General features: G+C 41.8%; 1 protein-coding gene across 2 annotated transcripts; it reads left to right on the top strand.

Annotated features, from left to right (window-relative positions):
* The first annotated feature begins 941 nt into the window (after nt 1-941).
* Nucleotides 942-19303, top strand: LOC139161819 (dynamin-1-like protein). Of its 2 annotated transcripts, none has more exons than XM_070741439.1 (18): nt 942-1090; nt 1255-1396; nt 2079-2229; nt 3784-3830; nt 6298-6369; nt 6468-6554; nt 8350-8512; nt 10373-10493; nt 10666-10797; nt 12065-12271; nt 12373-12493; nt 13850-14005; nt 15317-15406; nt 16280-16378; nt 16461-16604; nt 17043-17152; nt 17744-17903; nt 18396-19303. In XM_070741439.1, the coding sequence occupies exons 2-18, from the start codon at nt 1295-1297 to the stop codon at nt 18450-18452; spliced, it is 2019 nt and encodes a 672-aa protein (XP_070597540.1). In that variant the 5' UTR covers nt 942-1090; nt 1255-1294; the 3' UTR covers nt 18453-19303. The 2 variants fall into 2 exon arrangements, with proteins under 2 accessions (XP_070597540.1, XP_070597541.1); XM_070741440.1 differs by having other exon boundaries at nt 1010-1090; nt 2084-2229.
* The last annotated feature ends 832 nt before the right edge of the window (nt 19304-20135 follow it).

Genomic DNA, 20135 nt, shown 5'->3' with positions numbered 1-20135 from the left:
TTTGAACAATCTGATAAAGTAGCAATAGCAATAGCCCTTAGACTTATATGCCCCTTCATAGTGCTTTACAGCCCTTAGAGAGGGCTGTAAAGCAGTTGCAGTTTAGAGTGGTATATTTCCCCCAGCAATCTTGGTCCCATTTTAACCACATTGGAAGGATGGAAGGCTGAATCAACATTGAGCCAGTGAGAATCAAAGATAAATCAAACAGGCTACATTTATTATTTATTAATCAAATTTATAAACTCATGCAGCACTATATGACTTTGTGCAATGATTAAACTTGCCCAGGTCTTCAAATCTTCATTGTTTTACTGTAGTGGAATTTTGGATTTTCATTGCTTAATCATTGAACTAGGATATGTTGGAGCAAATATTAATGCCAGACAACAAAAACGCTGGCAAGAAAACTGTCACCAGGAGTCAATACAGACTCGAATCGACAAAAAAAAAACAACACCCACCCAACCCTATGTAAAGCTATGCAAATTTCAGTTTCCTTTCTAATTTACAAGTCTTCCCCGAGCCAGAGATGCGAAATGCAATCTCTCACAATTTCTATGAACTTTCTAATTTCAGCACCGACCAAGATATTAGTCTCTAGCCCAATGAAAGTAAAAAATGAATTTTCAGCATTTTAATTTTAAAAATATATAAGGGGCAACTAATAAAACAGAGGAAGCCATAATCAGTTTAACCGCCGTTCAGAAAAGGTTTTTTGCTAGTCGCCATCTTAACCAAAAAGAATTCTTGGCTGTTGCTATGGTTTCGGTTGCTAAGACCTTTCTATCTGTTGTAACTTTCTCTCTATGGTCGTGTATTTGAAAAGCTTTTAACACCAAACACCCCCCCTCCCATGTATTACTCCCGATTTGGCCAATGAAAATGTAAGCTCGCCCTGGAAAAAATGTTTATTCTCCAATAGAGCCGAAGGCTTATTTGATGGACAGTTGAAAATGCCTATAGAAATCCAGAAGGTCGAAGATGTTGAGCAATACAGCTAGGAAACGAGGCGGGCAAATCGGGGCAATACTTCCTGCCTGTGGCGTGAATGGAGCTGTATCCGCGTTCAGAGTTAATCAGTCTAAGGGTGAGTATTGGATGCTCGGCTCCGTTATTCGGGCTGGATTTGTCGGGAACGGCTCAGGCCTTCATTGGGAGCAATGGGACGGCGTGCTCTTTTGGAGGGGAGGGGAGAAAACGAGGCTTCCAGTGACTTCCCATTTTGGCTAACCGTCCTCTTTACTTTCTAAGGAATAAGAGCCTCCATCCCACGAGCTTCACCGTCGTCATTATGGAGTCTCTCATACCCGTAATCAATAAACTGCAGGAGATTTTCAACACAGTGGGAGCCGAAATTATACAGCTGCCCCAAATCGTGGTAGTTGGCTCTCAGGTAAGGTTCTTTTTCTACTGCAGTGTTTCCCAACCTTGGCAACTTGAAGATATTTGGACTTCAACTCCCAGAATTCCCCAGCCAGCGAATGCTGGCTGGGGAATTCTGGGAGATAAGTCCAAATATCTTCAAGTTGCCAAGGTTGGGAAACAATGCTCTATTGAGGCTTAATTCAAGCTCATTCTAAATAAATAGTGCGGCTTGCAATAACACCTGTCACAGTACTGTACAGCCCTCTCTAAATGGTTTACAAAGTCAGCCTTTTGCCTCCCAACAATCTGGGTCCTCATTTTACCCACCTCGGAAGGATGGAAGGCTGAGTCAACCTTGATCCTGGTGAGATTCGAACTGCCAAATTGCTGGTAGCCAGCAGTCAGCAGAAGTAGCCTGCAGTGCTGCCCTCTAACCACTGCGCCACCACAGCTTGTAGTAAAGCAAATGTTGATTAAACCAATGGGTAAAATGTTTTCTCAGCTAAGCAAACTTCAATTTAAAGATGAACTGAAAGTATCACCTGCCCTATTAATGGGCAAGTTTGAGAGAATGCATTTGTGAATATGCAAGGAGGTAATTCAAAATGAGATGCTGGAACCATTTTAGTAATATGCTTTTCTTCTAAACTTTTACACAGGTAAGAAACTGCCTTTTCTTTTTCTACCTATAATGCTATTTACTTCCACAGAGTAGTGGGAAGAGCTCAGTGCTAGAGAGTGTTGTCGGTCGGGATTTCTTGCCACGTGGCTCTGGAATTGTCACACGGCGGCCCCTGATCTTGCAGCTGGTCCATGTGCCAACCCTGGAGGAGAGGAGGCGAAAAGCTACTGGAGAAAGTGGTAAGGGAAAAGTTACTTCTCTTACTGACAAAGTAAATCAGAGATGTGAGCATCAGAATGTTACCTCAGTAACTCTGTTCCAGAAGATGGAACAGGATTGCCTAGAAGGGGCTGGCTTGATATCTGCCTTCCAATACTTAAGAGTGTGTAAATAACATCATTTGTTGGCTGAAAAAATTGATCACTGGGATGAGAGGGCTTATCTTCCAAGCTTTTGGGGCCCATCTTCATGGAACTTCTCTCTGGTAGCTATAGCAACTTCTCCTGCTAAAGAGAAGTCCTGAAGATGGACTCTAGCATGAGTCCAAAAGCTCGGAAGACAAAACCCATCGTCTCAGTACCCAACCCAGATTGGATCCTGCAACATTATCCTGGGACATGTATATCCACTTTCATTTGTGAAAAAGGTTGAGTTAGAATAAATTAAAAATAAGTAAATAACTTAAAACTTATTTATGCTATCAGGCTTGGGGTCATTCGACCCCAGCCTCTGGCCACTGAATGTTTAATATGTTTGGTTGTATTGAATGAGTGATTGTAATACTTAGGTTTTTATAATGTTTTTAGTTAATTATTTATATTAATTGGATCCGATGGCCTCTGGCCATTGAATGTTTAATATGTTTGATTGTGATACTTAGGTTTTTATAATGTTTTTAGTTAATTATTTATATTAATTGGCTCCGATTGTAATTTGTACATTGTTTTATGGACATGCTGTGAGCCGCCCCGAGTCCACGGAGAGGGGCGGCATACAAATCCAATAAATAAATAAATAATAAATAAATCTCAAGAGTTATGTAGGCTTGAGAGTCCTGCATAGTATTGTATGGGTATTTGTGTGCCTGATCTCATCATGCTGCTGCTGTGACTTAAGCTTGCATCAGACTTTGCAGTGCAAGTACAGAATCGTGACATTTACATAATGCCATTGGTGGGCCTATACCCTCATTTTGGTGTTACTGCAAATTGCTGCAGATGCTGCCCCATGAGGTCGGTGGACAGGCCTAAGTTCCTTTCTCTTCCCATATCCTTTTCTTCAGAGATGCGATTTACTTAGGGCAGATATAAAGATTCTCCATCCCTAGTGAACATTAGTAATCCAAAACAGTTCCTTTGCATAATGACAAACAAGAATTGAGCATGAAGCAACTTGTAGAAATGATTTCATTGGGTACTGGCTAAAAGGTTGGTGCTGCCTGATTCTGACGATACTGCCTAAATTCATTGTCTGGGAATAATGGATGGAGTGTTGTTGCCTTATATAGAAATAATATTTTTGGTAATATTGGACATTTTGGCGTCAGTGGTCTGTCGGTTTTTCACTGGTTCAACTGTACTAGCTATTTTATCTGACATTTTTGATAGAAGCAAAATCAAACACCAACAGATAGCATAGGAAAATGATTACAAGCATAGGAGTACGGCTAGGGAAACACAAGTTCAGATCCTCACTTAGTCAGAAAGTAAATTGACTGGGGCATTGTCTTGTAGGAAAATGGTGATGGAAAGATTCTCATATGTCTTTTATTTTATTTTGCTTTTTGTCTGCAGTTGCCCAGACAGAGGAATGGGCCACTTTCCTGCACTGCAAGCACAAGGTACTGAGTGGGTGAGGTAAAGGTGGAACTATTTATTGGGTTAGAGTCAGCCCAGGCCATTTGGCAAACTAGGTGGCTGCTTCATTTGGCAAAACAGCTCATATTAATAAAAGGGGAAAATGCCCTCCCCAAGGGAAGTACAGTGACATTTCTTGGGTTGTGTATGGGAATAATGGTGTTTGAGGGTTGAGGACAACCTGTCTTTTACCATAATACAATATCTCTGTTCTAGAGGTTGTTTGTTTTTCTCATTTTGCCAAAAACCCAAATGTCTAAATTTCCTTGTAAGAAGTGGGGATAAAATGAAATCTTTGGGGCAGCTCATATGAGGAAAAGGCATAAAAGATCACTGAGGTGGGGAGTGGAGAGAAAGACAGAAAGAGAAAAAAACAGTTACACTTCTATGCACAAGTCTGCTTTCTCCTGCTCGGGCCTCCTTGTATGTTTGATGACTGCATTCCTGTTGAGTGATGGCTTGCTTTTACTTACTTGTTTGTTGAATAATACATAGACCATTAAAGCAATTGCTTACCTGTAGCTTGATGACTCAATTGATAGTTCACATGTGCAAACTCATCCATGAGTCTTAGAATGATGTGTGAACTCAATAATTTGTTTTCTTTTTGATTTAAAGGCCTGTTGTGGGAAAAAGGCTATTGCTGACTTTTTTTCCTATGTATCTCCTGTTACTCATGTCCACTCAAAGTTTCGCTTTCCTGTCTAACTATGGATTTTGGAACCCAAAGGATAAGGACATGTAAGGTTATACTTAGTAACACCACAGCCAGTGATTTAATTGGTGGGAGAATGCCTTCCTATTACCAAAATGTTTTTGTCTTATCTTGTAGAAAATATTAATAAAATATCCCAACAATGAATGCCAGGCAGAAGGAGAACCCCAGAAGGAGAAGAAAAATAGATATCCATTCCAGTCTTTCACTAAGCAGAATTTATAATGTCAAAAATCTTAATATGTTGGAGAAATGAACTGAAGATAGAGACAATAAAATTATAGGCAAATAGAAAGTTCTTCACTTATGAAAGGAAAAAAAATCCATAGATGTAGGAGATGATAATGATATATAGTATATGAAAAGGATCTTAGCTTGCAAACAAATGTGAATCAGCAGTGTGATGTGGCCTGTTGCAATGAGAAAAGCATCTTTTGGATGGATCGAGTAATTTTTAAATTACTGGAAATAATGTTTCTCGATTCTGAAAAGATCAGCTCTTCACCTACTGTATCTAGTTCTGGGCACTATACTTTCAGAAGGTTTCAAAGAAAATGGCTGTGGTGGCCTAAGAAGATAATGGGAACTAGCAAATGGGAACTAGAAAATAGGAACTAGAAAATAAATTATATGACTAGAGAATGAAGGAGCTCAGTATGTTTAGCCTTGAGGGGAAAACAACCACTGAGGAGAATATGGTAGTGTTCTTCAAATATTTGAAAATACTTCACACAGAAGAAGTCTAAGGCTTGTTCCAGAACATAGGATACAAAATAATGAATTTAAATGATAAAAAGGCAGGTTGCGATTTTGAATGTTTTAAAAGAAATCAAAGTAACCAGTTATTTTCCCTTATTGAATGTGTTTAAGTTGAGGCTGAATAAGCAATCTGTTGAAAGAAGAAGGTGAGGTGAGGTGAATCAAAAAAATCCAAAAATTTGAGGCCTTAAATAAAAAGAGGGACTCTGAAGCAGCCCAGAGCGAAGGGAGCATTTCTTTTCTCTGGGCGCTGGCAGAGGTTTATTCCCTCTCCAAGTGCCAGAGGAAGGGAAATGCTTTGTTCGCTCTGGACAGCCAAAGCCTCCTTAAGTGCTACCGAAGGGCTCCTCTGGCAGCCCCGAAAGGCCCGAGATGGCTGGGATTAAAGGGGGAATGGAAGGCCTTTGTGCCGCTCTCAAATTTTCTGGGAAATTTTACTGGGCTCGGGCTCTTAAGTAGAAAATGGTTCTTAAGTAGAGGCAAAAAAATCTTGAACATCTGGTTCTTACCTTGAAAAGTTCTTAAGTAGAGGTGTTCTTAAGTAGAGGTACCGATGTACTTTATTCCTCTTTTTAAATTAACTTCTTCCCAAGGTTGTGCCTTCTGTGCCTTGTCCTAAACTCACCTGGAATTAAAGCCATTGTTTTTAACAATGTGATTATAGGATGAAAGCCAACCACTTTCCAGTCCCCACATCTCTCTTCTGTTCTATAGCTTCTGTTTTTGCCAGAAAGTTTGGCTTTTGCTTTTTTTTTTGCTTTTTATTCAGAGTTATAACATGATATTTACAATGCTTGAGGTGGAGTACTACTTGTGCTCTTGGTTTCTCCTCTTCCGCTGTCTGTTCCCTGCTCCAGTTCTGCCACAAGCAGGAAAGATTGGGAAGAGCATCAATGAAAGAGCAGGAGAGCAAGTGCTCTTGAACTTTCTCCTGCAATTTCTGATGTTAGAAGTCTTTCTGTTTGTTCTTTCTTCAGACTTTTTTGGATTTCAATGAGATTCGGCAGGAAATTGAGATTGAAACCGAGCGGATGACTGGTTCCAATAAGGTATTGACTCTCTAAGTACTTCTCTCCTGATGTGAGAGTCCAAAACAGGTCCAAATACCTTTTTTGTATCTTTCTCTAATACCTTTCCTTACTTCCAGGGAATCAGTCCAGAACCGCTGTACTTGAAGATCTATTCACCTCATGTACTTAACTTGACGCTGGTAGATCTTCCAGGAATCACTAAGGTGAGACACTTAGAAATGGTGCTTTCTGTTGCCGATGTCTTAAAAGAGACCTGGAAGATATCGATTATACTAGATTTACAGGACTTAAAGACCTGTAAAGGCAGAACTTCATCAACAATATCTGGGCAATGGGTAGCCTTGGGCACCAATGTACAAAGTGATGGATGGTCTCCTTCCTTTCCCCAATCTTCCACTTTTTCCTTAAGACAACACCTTTTAAGTACTTGATCACAAAGGAGCAGAAAAAAAACTGGGTTACAGTGATGGTGAGCGGAAGATAAAAAGAGTGTAAATGAATAACAGATGTGGGATTGGCTGTTCTTAGCACACCACAGTGTTAGTTTCAGAAAATAGTTCCAATTGAAGGTCTGACCTTTCGCAGAAAAACTCCCCAAATCCTATGGCTACAACTGGAAGGTTGTGTGATTTGGGATAAAGTTTCTCTCTCAGGCTGGTATTTTGCACTTGGGATAAATTAGTAACCTTTGTATGGGTGATAGAAACAGTATAGTGTTTTAGCTAGAGTCAGCTTTAGTGGAAAGGCGTGTTTACTTGAGGCAGCCTCAGTGCTTGGCGTACATTTGGCCCTGGCTGGAGCAAAGGAATCCCTTTTTTCTCATTTGCTTATTAGAAAAACGAAAGGCCCGTGTGATTCTCTTCAAGCTTCTGCATCTCACTGTTATACATTTGTGCTTAAGATTAATATGCATTATTTTTCAATTGAAAAATATACGGAATGATCTTGTTTAATTTGTTTTGCTTACGCTGAGTATGTAGAAGGGGCATATACAATCACCTCTCAGCCTTTTACAATTGGAACACTCCTTGACCTCACATATCTAAATTTACTGTTTCTGATAAATCCGTTCTAAAGCCTGTTTGGTTAGTTCCTAGATTCTAAGACCATGATGGTGAATCTGCCACAGGTGGAACATGAGCCATATTGTGTTGCCCTATGTCAGCTCCAGCTGATTTTCGGCTGTTTTCGCTCTCCCCAGGCTTCGCAGAAGCCTACTGAAGCCGGAGGACAGCGAAAAATGGCCCAACGGGTCAACTGGAAATTTCTATCCAAACTTTTGGTTGCCTCATTGGGCTGTTTTTCACCATCCCAGGCTCCAGGAGTCCATTTTGAGGCATTTACACATGTGTGGGGGGCAGAGGGGCAGGGGAATATGCTTGCATAGGGAGGGGGGTTGTGTGCATGCATTGGGGGAGGGGATAGACGTGGTCACACTTTTGGAAAAACCAAAAAAAAAGGTTCGCCATCACTGTTCTGGGAGAATATTCTGCAGCTGTGAGGATTAGAAATGTTCCTTTCAGTCCACGGAAATATTCCTGGATTAGAGGATATGGTCTTCACTGAAGATAATGCAGATAGGGATTGGAAGGGCATATTTCTTAAATACGTGCATCCATGTTTTTAGGCTGCAGATGTGTGGATTCAGGAGTCCTTTTGCATCTCCAACTTAGTTCTGTTTTTCTTCCTAGAGTGAGTGATATGAATCAAGAGTCCTTGCTCCCTCTTCTCTGTTCCTCTCTTGGGTGGAAACAGAGGAGTAAACAAGAGTGCTTAGTATGGTGTGATGCAGTTTGTATTGCATTATTACATTCTCAATTCAGAGTAATTGAGTAAGTAAACACAAGGAAGTTTCCTAAGATTGTCCTTTTCTAGTTTCATAGTAACTTTGATTTCTTTTCTTAATAAAATGTGTTACGTTTTTTACATTTTGCTGCATGATACTTGGGCCTTGGGTGACTTATAAATCTCTCACATCCAGTCTTTCCAATATTACAGGTGCCTATTGGAGATCAACCTCCTGATATTGAGAATCAAGTCCGGGAGATGATCTTATCCTACATCTCCAATCCAAACTGCTTAATCCTGGCTGTCACTGCTGCCAATACTGACATGGCCACATCAGAAGCACTCAAGCTAGCACGGGATGTTGACCCTGATGGTATGACTGGATTCGTACTTGAGAAGGAGACATCAGGAAATTAGGAGGATAACTAACCCATATGGAGAACCGTGGGATGTTATAAAATGACCCTCTCATTTTTGAAGCTTGGGGGAGTCTGATTTACTATTGTCAGCAGAGCTAAATATTTACTTGCTGTCTGGAATGTTAAGATCCATTCTTAAAAGATGGATGATCAACAAGAAGGGGAATAAAACAGATGGGTGACAGGGTGTGCTGAGGGAGCACTTTTTTCTCTTTGTTTCTTCCCATTCTGTAAGATCCAACACAATGGATGTGCCCCAAGTTGCATTGGTCATACAGGGCCATTTGAGTAGCATAGGAAGCCTGCCTCTCTATTGTAACAGCTGGAACCTCTGGAACACCATTCCTGAAGGTTTCCTACATTGAAGATTTCCAATGTTCAGTCTTTTCAGACTTGAAAATCTGGCTTTTCCCCCCCAGGCTGTGGGATTGAATGGGGGAAACATGAGTGGGTTTCACCTGGATTAGATTATATTGGTTTATTTATAGTGTATGGTTCCTTCTATTGCGAACAACTTGTAGTTTTCTTGATTTAATGTACTAGAGCAGTGGTTCTCAACCTGGGGGGTCGGGACTCCTTTGGGGATCGAACACCTAAGACCATAGGAAAAGGCAAATTTCCCCTGGTGTTAGTAACTAAAGCTTCTATTCTGGCGCCTTGGAACATATTTTTACAATCCAACAAATGAGGCGTTTACAGTGGGGTGTGGTCCCTCTGATCTTCCTGCCAATCAGCTTAAGGCTCTGTTGGGAGAATTGCTGCTAAAGTTATGGTTGGGGGTCACCACAACTTGAGGAACTGTATTAAGGGGTCGGGGCATTAGAAAGGTTGAGAACCACTGGACTAGAATCTTGTTTTGAATTTATACATTACCCAGAATCTCTAATAAGTTAGGCAGTCTTAGCAATCTAAATTATAAACACACAAATTGAATGCATTCAAAAGATATGCAGTCTTGTGGGGGAGGGGAGTTGTCAGTGTTCCTTGTCCACCTCAGGTCAGATTCCGGGGAGAATAAGCCAGGCCCCTCTAGATACCCTGGGCTGTGTGTGTGTGTGTGTGTGTGTGTGTGTGTGTGTGTGTGTGTGTGTGTGTGCGCCAGATGAAGCAGAGAGTGAGAGTGAGGCAGAAAGTGACTTGAGTGAGCCTGAGGAACCACTAGAGGGGGCTGATGTGACAATGGGGGAGTGGTTCCAGTCAGAGAGTGAGGAAGACATGAGAGTGGAAAGTCATTGGATTGACCCTTGCTATAGAAGATTGCTCCAAAGGCAAGAGGAGTTACAAAGTAAAAGGTTTGTAAAGGTTCACAGCCTTAGCCTCTTTGAGGTGGAATGTCACTTCCAGGCAGTATAAAGGAAAAGGATTATGGGAAATGGGCTGTGGATGTTGTTCAATGGAAGAGACATGAGGCTGGGAGGTTTGATTGAACAAGGATTAAAAATCATGATTTCTGCTTCAATAAAAGACATTGATTGTTGGATGCTGTGCTGGCAATTTTTTGGTGAGCAAAAACATGTTTAAGTAATGAATGGACTTTATCTAAGAAATGCAGATAAGACCGAGTTTTTGGTGCTCTTCCTGAACATAGATTACAGCTAGCTCTAAAGAGAAAAACAACTTCTGTGCCATTTTAAAACCTTGCATTTCATTATGTACGCCTGTGTGGGATTTTATCATAAAAGAAGTGACTTCTGGCTTGGGGTTCACTCCGAGTGCCGTGATCAGAACAGGGAGCACACAAGGAATAAAGGAACAGCCTTTGTCACCCCTCCCCTTTTCCCCTTCGGATATCACTAACTGGAATTTCTCTGCAGGGCGAAGAACACTGGCTGTGATCACCAAACTAGATCTGATGGATGCTGGGACTGATGCCCTGGATGTCCTGATGGGCCGGGTTATTCCTGTCAAGCTAGGCATTATTGGGGTGGTCAACAGGTCAGTGGTGATGCATGCAGGGAACCACAGAGCCTAGAGGGGGCTCATATCCTAGATGGAGGGGGCATCTGGTTCCACCTCTTCCTTACCAGAGCAGGTTGTTGCTCGTGGGTGAATCTATCAGGCAGATTTTTGTTAATTGTCGAGATGATATTTTTGCTTCCTGTGCTAGGAGCCAACATGATATCAACAGTAACAAGAGCATCAGTGAATCTCTGCAGGATGAGCAAGTATTCATACAAAAGAAATATCCTTCACTTGCCAATCGCAATGGCACACGTCATTTGGCCAAAACTCTCAACAGGTGAGAAGGGACTGGGGTGGTGGTTAGGGGTTGTCCAGGAAAACCCAGGTAGAATGGGACCCACTGCTTTAGGATGCTTGTCATCTATATAGAAAAGAACCACTTCTGTCCTTTACTATGAAGATAAGAGCCTTAGTGGATTATTAGACTTAAGTCATGTTCTCGCAGCAACTCAGCAGAAATCTCTTGGAGCAGCAGCAGTGGCATCATTCCTGATTAGACCTCCTAGCAATTGGTACTGAGAGGCTGACAGCCTGTAACGGTTGTAAGATCTAATCATTATGATCTTGAATGCTGAAAGCCGTATCATTTTAGGGCTTTTTTTTAAGGAAGGCAACATTGCTTTGTCTCCAAGACTGACCTATTCATTGAGCATACGCTGGTACCCATGAAAATGTTTAACTCGGCCCACACCAGCTTTAAGACAAAATATCAAGTGTAGAATCCTTATTATTCTCTCAGCATGGATATTTGCTTGTAGATGGTTTGTTATCCAACTAGGTAACATCAGTGTGTGTTTGGGGGGTGGGGGGTTGCTTCCTGTTTATATGCAGTAGTTTGGCCTCCCAGTGTTGTTGGAGATGTACTTTCCTCCTTGGGAATTCCTTGATTAGCAGTTGTTTTCTGCTTGATGGACTGTCTGGTGTTAACTCCTTATCTGGGTGAGAAAACCGCACGGATACCCACACTGGTAAGGCAAGCTACCATACAGAAATGGGGAGCAAAGCACATAATAATTAATAATATAATTAATTAGATTTGTATGCCACTCCTCTCCGAAGACTCGGGGCGGCTCACAACAATAATAAAAACAATATTATAGTAGAACAAATCTAATATTAAAAAACATATAAAACCCTATCATTATTTAAAAAACCAAACAACACATTCATACCAAACATAAAACAAAGTATAAAAGAGCCTGGGGGAAAGGTGTCCCAACTCCCCCATGCCTGGCGATATAAGTGAGTCTTGAGTAGTTTACAAAATAATCATCAGCACTGAATCAGATGAAGTCTGCAAGCAAATAACCAAGCTCCTAGAGTTGGAATCGACTCAGGTTCCCCACCCTTCCACTCCGCTTAAATCTTGTCGAGCCCGGAAGTGAAGATTCAGCTCAAATGAGTCTTCTTTCAGTCACCTGAATGCTGTCCCATTTTGTCTAGTATTGCCCTCTCCAAAAACACTTTGCTTTGGTCATTTGGAATCTTATTCCTGAAAGTAGGATGCTTTCCTTAAAGGGCTGATTCCCTTCTACCTTTTCCAGGCTGCTGATGCACCACATCCGCGACTGCCTGCCTGAACTGAAGACGCGAGTGAACGTGCTCACAGCTCAGTACCAGTCAGTGCTACAGAGCTACGGGCAGCCCATCGAAGACAAGAATGCCACTTTGCTTCAGATCATCACGAAGTTTGCCACCGAGTATTGCAACACCATTGAGGGAACAGCGCGCAACATTGAGACCTCCGAGTTGTGAGTGAAGCCTCTAGTGAACGATGTGGCAATGGGGCTGAATGTGGGATAAATAAGCTGGCACTGGGATGCTGGGTCTGATCTGCTTCTCTGCTGGCCAGGTGCGGTGGTGCCCGGATGTGCTACATTTTCCATGAAACCTTTGGACGCACTCTAGAGTCCATTGATCCGCTGGCCGGGCTTACGATGCTGGATATTTTGACAGCCATTAGAAATGCCACCGTAAGTTAATACAATCAATCCTGTCCTGCAATGCAAGGCTGTCTTACCGATTATCTTCTGCTTTCACCCATGTTCTCCTTTTCCAATTAGACAAGCATATTGCACAAGAAAACATTATAGTGTTGAGAATTCATCTAAAATTTCACTGCTCCTATAATTTGTTGTATGTTGGTGGACTGAATATGACTGTTTTTAGATTAAATTGGGGGTTTTAGACTGTTTGCTTTAGTTTTATTGGATTTCAGAACTGTGTTTTTTTCATATGTTATAAGCCGTCCCAAGTCCTCAGAGAGGGGCGGGATAAAAATCCAATGAATGAATGAATGAATGAATCGAATGGATATAAGCCAAGCTTGCTTCTACTGCCAACTACAGTAATGGGTAATGAGATCTGGGCTGGAAGCATTGCAAGAATTAAGAGTAGTTGCCTATCCTGCTGAAAGCATGACATTCAATAGCAGTTGATGCAAGCAAACTGTTCGTTCATGTAGCCAGAAGGGCAAAATATTCCCTAAATGTACATGCTCTGATAGATACCTGTGGGTATTAGTATTTGTAGTTTCCAAGCTATTAAAGCCAGTGAGTCAATGGTCTTGTCTCCTGCTTCAATAACAATAGAGGTAGAGGGTTAACAGAGTTGGAAGGGACCTTAGAGACCTGTTAGTCCAAATTCCTGTTCAAGCAAGAGACCATATACCATTCTGGACAAATGGCTGTCCAATCTCGTTAAAAACTTCCAGTGATGGAGTACCCATAATTCTGGAGGCAAGCCGTTCCACTGGTTAATTGTTCTTGTTTCCTCTCATAAGGAGGAAATTTCTCATTTCTTGGTTGGTTCATCATCCAATTTCAGTCATCGTTCAGTTTCTAACACTAAATGATTTGGTATACCAGAAGAAGGGTAGCGAGAGTGAGTCTGTCTGTCCTAACTTAGAAGTAGGATAGAAGAAGGCAGCCACTCTATATTTCCTTAGCAAATTTAATTTCTTCAAAGATGTCTAGTCCTTTATAAGTCCCTTTTTTGCTTCTACGTGGAATGTCAAGAGCCAGCCTTTCGCATGAAGGTCTTCTGTACTTTTGGGTACAGTATCTGTTTGTTCTCCTGAAAATCACTATGCTATCTAAAGTATAGAAGAAGTCACTGCTTAAAGGACATTTTGTTGACTGGACAATGCTATAGCTAAATTTTGGGCCCGTCACATGAGGCAAGAACAAAATGCACAGTAAAGTTAGCAACACTGGAAGTGTGTATTTGAAGTTATGCTGAATTTGGGGAGAAACTTCAACTGACCTTCCTGCAGAGGATCTTTTCCCTGCCCCTAGTTTTTGAAGATGCTTCTCCCATCTGTCTGGCAGGGTCCCCGCCCAGCTCTTTTTGTTCCTGAGGTCTCTTTTGAGTTGCTGGTGAAACGTCAAATCAAGCGATTGGAGGAGCCAAGCCTTCGCTGCGTGGAGCTCGTGCATGAGGAGTTGCAGCGCATCATCCAACACTGTACCACCTACAACACACAGGTACTGTCTCGCTGGGCCTGTGATCAACCAAGCCTGGAAGCGAAGGGGAGGGAAGGGCTCTTGAGTAGGTTCCAGACCGGCATTCAGATGTATGTGAACCTCTCAAGGAATGGGTAGGCAAAGTTGGCTCTTCTATGACATGTGGACTTCAACTCCCAGAATTCCTGAGCTAGCATGATTGGCTCAGGAATTCTGGGAGTTGAAGTCCACGTCATAGAAGAGCCAACTTTCCCTACCCCTATCTCAAGGGCTGGTTGTCACCTTTCCAAATCCCCAACTGTTAACAAACTTTTTAAAGATGGCATCCTTCAGTGAAAGAAAGTTCCAATATGCAGACGATCCTCAACTTACAACCACAATTGAATCCCAAAATTTTGTTGTTAATGAGTTTTGTCCCACGTTACTACCTGTCTTGCAGCAATTGTTAAAGATTGCAGTTGTTAACAGTAATGCGATTCTTCGTTGAATTTGGATTCCCCATTGACATTGCTTGTGAAAAGGTGGTCCCATGAGCCCAGGACACTGCAGTCGTCATGAATCAGTTGCTAGGCATCTGAATTATGATCACGCAACCATGAGGGTGCTGCAATGGTTGTTAATTATGAAAACCGGTTGTCACATTTTTCAATTGTCACTTAAAACTGTCACTAAACAAGAGGTTGTAAATTGAGGGCTACCGTAATCAGTTGGTCTTACAAGTTAAGTAGGAAAATATGTTATAAAACATATAAATAAATATAATTTCCCATCAGATCAGTTGTCATCAAAGGAACACTTTACTGGGTGGTCTGTAATGGCTTCTCTTAAAAGATCCATTGGTAATTTTGTTCTCCATTGATTTTCAGTAAGTCAGTGTGACATGCAGTGATACATGTCACAGTGACTGTGATAATACAGATAATAGTTTAAGACACCTTGATTATTTTAATGTTTTAACATGTGCATAATGTACAAAAATATTTTTTTAAAAAATTTCATTGGAGAATCCATTTTAAGCACTGTAAGCTTTTCTCCCTTCCCTTTTCTCTCTCTCTAGAGGTGTGTGTGTGTGTGTGTGTAAAAGCTTACATTGCTAATAATAATAATAATAATAATCATCATCATCATCATCATCACCATCATCATTTATTAGATTTGTATGCTGTCCCTCTCCGAAGACTCGGAGCAGCTACATTTTCTTCAAGGCATTTTGTTTGTTTGTTTGTTTGTTTGTTTGTTTGTTTGTATGTATGTATGTATGTATGTATGTATGTATGTATGTATGTATGTATGTAAAACTAAACACAGTAAACCCCCAAAAAAACTCTTTAGGAGTTGCTGCGTTTTCCCAAGTTACACGAGGCCATTGTGGAGGTGGTGACAGGAGTCCTTCGGCGGAGGCTGCCCATCACCAATGAGATGGTAATTTATTTATTTTTTGCTATGAATGGAATGGTCCTTGCTGCTGCACATTCCTTCCAGAGGGTCTGAAGCTGGTGGGCGTACAGTGGTACCTCATCATATGAACTGAATTGGTTCCAGGAGGAGGTTCGTAAGGTGAAAAGTTCGTAAGATGAAACAATGTTTACCATAGGAATCAATGTAAAAGCAAATAATGCGTGCAAATCCTTCAGGAAAATCCCAAACTTTAGAAGGGAGGCGGACAGAGGGCAGGGAGGAGCAGCTAAAGGGGGCGGGTGGAAGAAGCAAGGCTAGGCTAAAGGGTGAGGGGGAAGGAAGAAAGGCAAGGGGGGCGCCCCTCCCTTTTCTTTCTTCAAAAGACACCGTTTCAGTGCCTTTGAAAGCACGTTGTTCTCTGCAAAATCTTTCCTCCTCCAAGCCGCCCCTCCCTTTTCTTTCTTCAAAAGACACCGTTTCAGTGCCTCTGCAGCAAGCTGTTCTCTGCAAAATCTTTCCTCCTCCAAGCCGCCCCTCCCTTTTCTTTCTTAAAAAGACACCCTTTCAGTGCCTCTGCAAGCACGCTGTTCTCTGCAAACCCTTTCCCCCTCCAAGCTGCCCCTCCCTTTTCTTTTTTCAAAAAAGGGGAAAAAAAGAAACCCCTTTATCCCAGCAGCAGCTGCTTGGGTTCGTAAGGTGAAAATAGTTCGGAAGAAGAAAATCTTAAACATCGGGTTCGTATCTTGAAAAGTTCGTTAGAAGAGGCGTTCGTAAGATGAGGTACCACTGTATATTTAAAATGTGTAGTATATACGCTCTCATATGGCAGCTGTCGTAGTAGACATGGCTACTCTGAAACCACCAGATACCCTTGGCCTAATAATGCCTCTCTTCTAGGTGCATAACCTGGTTGCCATTGAGCTGGCCTACATTAATACCAAGCACCCTGACTTTATAGACACAGCACTGGTCTCTGCCTCCGTGAGCAGTTCTAAGGTTCGTGGATGCCCCCTCCCCTATCCTTAATGTCTACCTTTGTCTTAACTTGCAGCTTATTCTTGCATTTCTTCCAATCTAGAGTGAGACTGCTATAGATGCTACCAGGCGATGGAAAAATGAGAAAGCAGAAGAATCTGGCACTGATGATCGGCCTAAAGGATCCCCGCACTCTTTGGTCTATTCTAGCCCCAGCCGCTCCCATGAAGTCAATCTACTGGACACGGTCAGCTGGGATAAATCTGGGAGGAATAGGGAGGGAGAAAGCAGGTGGGCTGGCTGGAACATAAGCTACTTTTAGAGGCAACAAATGTTGCTAGGAGTTGCAATGCAGAAACATAAGGATAAATTGGAAGAAGTGCCAGTATTTGCATCAGAGGTACATGATTTCCCCTTTAGGTCATGGTTTTACAACTTTGGTTTGTATTTATATGGCAGGATAGGTTGCTGCAAAAGGGTACATCAGAATGACAGAGTTGGAAGGGACCTTGGAGGTCTTGTAGTCCAACTCTGTTTCGGGAGGAGGCCTTATACCATGTTGTGGAATAGGTGTTTATCATCATCTCAGCCACGGGAGTAGAATCTTGAGTAGCTGCTCTCCCAGCTAAACTGCTGTTGCCTTTGGTGAACACTGCTCACAGCCGTTTCCCCTGCCTCTCCCTAGCCCATGCCAGCAAACCGGAAGTTAAGCCAGCGTGAACAACGAGACTGTGAGGTTATCCGGAGGCTTATTAAGTCCTACTTCCTCATTGTGCGCAAAAGCATCCAGGATAGGTAAGTGGGTTAACTGGAAAATTAGAGTAATCGTTAGTGACTGAGCTGTGTCATCTGGATTTAGTGCTCCTTCAGAAATGGATATTTAGTGCTCCTTCAGAAATGGATATTCTGCCAGTGGAGATTTGAGAATAAGCAGTGACTAACCTAACGAATACTGACAAGTTGATTTTATGCAACTCCTTAGAGAAAAATTAAATTTTTGAATGAGAGGACAGCCTTTCTTCTTCAACCTAACCCCTTAAAAGTTGTTGGGGGTTTGGGAAACTGCTGTTCTCAAAATTCTTGGTCAGTTTCTGACAAATTTTCTGTTAATACATTTTAACATGTGGTTTCTTGTTGCTATAATCAGAATAATTCATCTTCTGCAGGCACATCAGTTTCCATATGTACTTCTAAGTATTTTGAATAGGAAAGCATAACTTGAGAAGTACTACAGATGGAGATTATCTAAACCAAAAGTGCTATAGTAATCTATTTCTGCTAGCAATAAGAAAGATGAAATTATATTTAAACATTCACCGTCATTAAAGAAATTGGGGACTTTAAGAACCTGTGTCCAAATCAATTTATCTGCTTTTCATTCTGTAGTGTACCCAAAACCGTGATGCACTTTCTTGTGAACTACGTCAAGGACCATCTCCAGAGTGAACTTGTGGGCCAACTGTATAAGCCCCAGCTTCTAGACACGCTCCTAACAGAGTCCGAGGACATGGCTCAGCAGCGTAATGAGGCTGCCAATATGCTCAAGGTGATGGAGGGCAGGGTTGCTAGAGGTCAGCTCTGGTTCAATGATAGCCAAAGAAAAACCTGTTTCTTGCTCACTGGGAGCAAAACCAGTTTGCTGCTTTTGATCTTTCCCCAAACTGGAAATAGCAACAATTCTTTCCCTAGAGACTGAAAATGGCTGTGTTCCAATCTTTTAAAGCTTAAGCGCCCCAAGTAGACTTCTCCACCTTGGCTCTCTCCATATGTTACCTAGCTTCAGTTCTGAGACAAGGTGGTGTAAGGTTGGGAAAGACTGGCCAAGATCCCAGGACTTATTCCAAGTTCCATTACCCTAGGTTTTTTTCAAATCAGTGACAAACCCCCCACTTCTCAGATAGCTAGTTGACAGACATTTTTACCTTTGTGTGCATACAGAGAATTAATTTTCAATGTCACGCTAATAAAACTGTTCCTTTCCCTATGCTGGTTAGTTGTCATGACCAAGTCCTCAGCCAAGTCTTCTGCTCTTTTGTAGGCATTACAGAAAGCCAGCCAAACAATATCAGAGATCCGAGAGACTCAGCTCTGGTGAGATGCATTCAAAGCTTCAGCAGATTCCATGTTGCAAGAACGTGACTCACCCAGATCCGTGCAAGTGTTCAGCTCTTGACTCGCATCTGAATCTTTACCGTTCTCCAAATGGGGAAGAAATTGTGTCCTCAGCTATCAAGTCCTAGTTTAGAACAAGAGTGTGTCCCTATTTTAACTCTGTTGAAGTGTCCATGGTGCACGGATAGCATTTTGGAGCCGGCATATGGTGGCTCTCCCCTGCTACCTCATCCGTCTTCCATATTTTTCCAATTTTGCTAGATTCACCAATATGAAATACCTGTTTTGATTGTCAAGCTTGCAGCCTTGAGTACTTGCTGAGTTTGGCCACTGTTTCTTTATGGCAGATTTAATATTGTTCTAAATTCTATGTATTTCCTGAACATGGTGCATTTTGGTACATGTAATGAAATGAAACCTCTTGTCTGTGTTTGCTTAACTGTTGGGAACACACCATTCTGTATTTGGCCTTGTAAATGCTTTTTATTCTCGTAAATGTTATACAGGTAAGAGGACCCTCTTGATAGATTAAAAATGCCTGAGTAACCTTGAATAAGATAGGGGCTGGCTGACACTTGATTAGAGGGAGTTATCTACTTTGGCCCAAACAAGGAACTGATAATGCTGGATCTCACACTGGATTGTGCTTTCACAACACATTTTACCCAGGAGTCACGTGCAATAGTGTCACTTGTGAAAGCCTTCACCTGTTCCTGGATGCTTGAGGGGTAGGGGGTGGGAATCTGAACAGTTCCCAAGTTTGCACATATTTGAGCCAAACAGGGACCACGGTTGGCCTGCAGATTTTCATGAAATAAACTCTGGAAGATTGTACAGTTGGTGTGTTTTCTTTTCTTTAAAGCAAATTTAAAAAAACAGATGACAATTGTAAATTCCTATTAGGGTGTCTGGATCCTTGCAACCATTCAAAAATACAAAGTGCTGAAGCTGGGTTTAAAGTCTACATCCCAGAAGAAGGGACTAGAAAGAATATCTTACAAAAAAGTCATAACTATAAAGGATAATATTTGTAGCTCAGGGTTGAAATGAGGAATGATAAACCTGATGGTCTGGTTCGTACATTATGCAAATGTCTTTTCCACAGTTAGTTCAAATTGGTGTGCAAAATTTTTGTGACACTTGGGGACTGGTGTTGCTGCTTTAAGTGGTATGGTGATTTTTTTTGTTATCCCTTGAGCTTGAAAGGATGATTAACTGATACTGGAGTTACCCAACCTGTTGTTTCCCCCCCTGCTAGTTGGATAGATGAGTGGAGGCTGTTGTCGCCGTAAACAGGAGGCTTGACACTTCAGCCCCTCTGGATGGCAACTATTTCTGCTTGTAGGTGTGCATTCCCAAAAGATAGACTGGGCTTAGGAAAGTTGCATATTATTATAAGGATTATTGTCAGGGGGATCCATTGATAGGCGCTGCTCCCCTACAGCCTGAAAAGATACACCTTATAGGTTAAGTCAAGGGTAGGCAAAGTTGGCTCTTCTATGACACGTGGATTTCAACTCCCAGAATTCCTGAGTTAGCATGATTGGCTCAGGAAATCTGGGAGTTGAAGTCCACAAGTCAGAGAAGAGCCAACATTGCCTACCCCCTGGGTTAGGTAGAAAATGCTACTAAAAACCAGCTCATGGCTGGCATCCTGAAGGCTGGA

This window comes from Erythrolamprus reginae, chromosome 2 (genome assembly GCF_031021105.1).
Source record: "Erythrolamprus reginae isolate rEryReg1 chromosome 2, rEryReg1.hap1, whole genome shotgun sequence".
NCBI lineage: Eukaryota > Metazoa > Chordata > Lepidosauria > Squamata > Dipsadidae > Erythrolamprus > Erythrolamprus reginae.
Note: the sequence above shows the minus strand (reverse complement) of the source record. Positions and strands in the feature narration are given on the sequence as shown.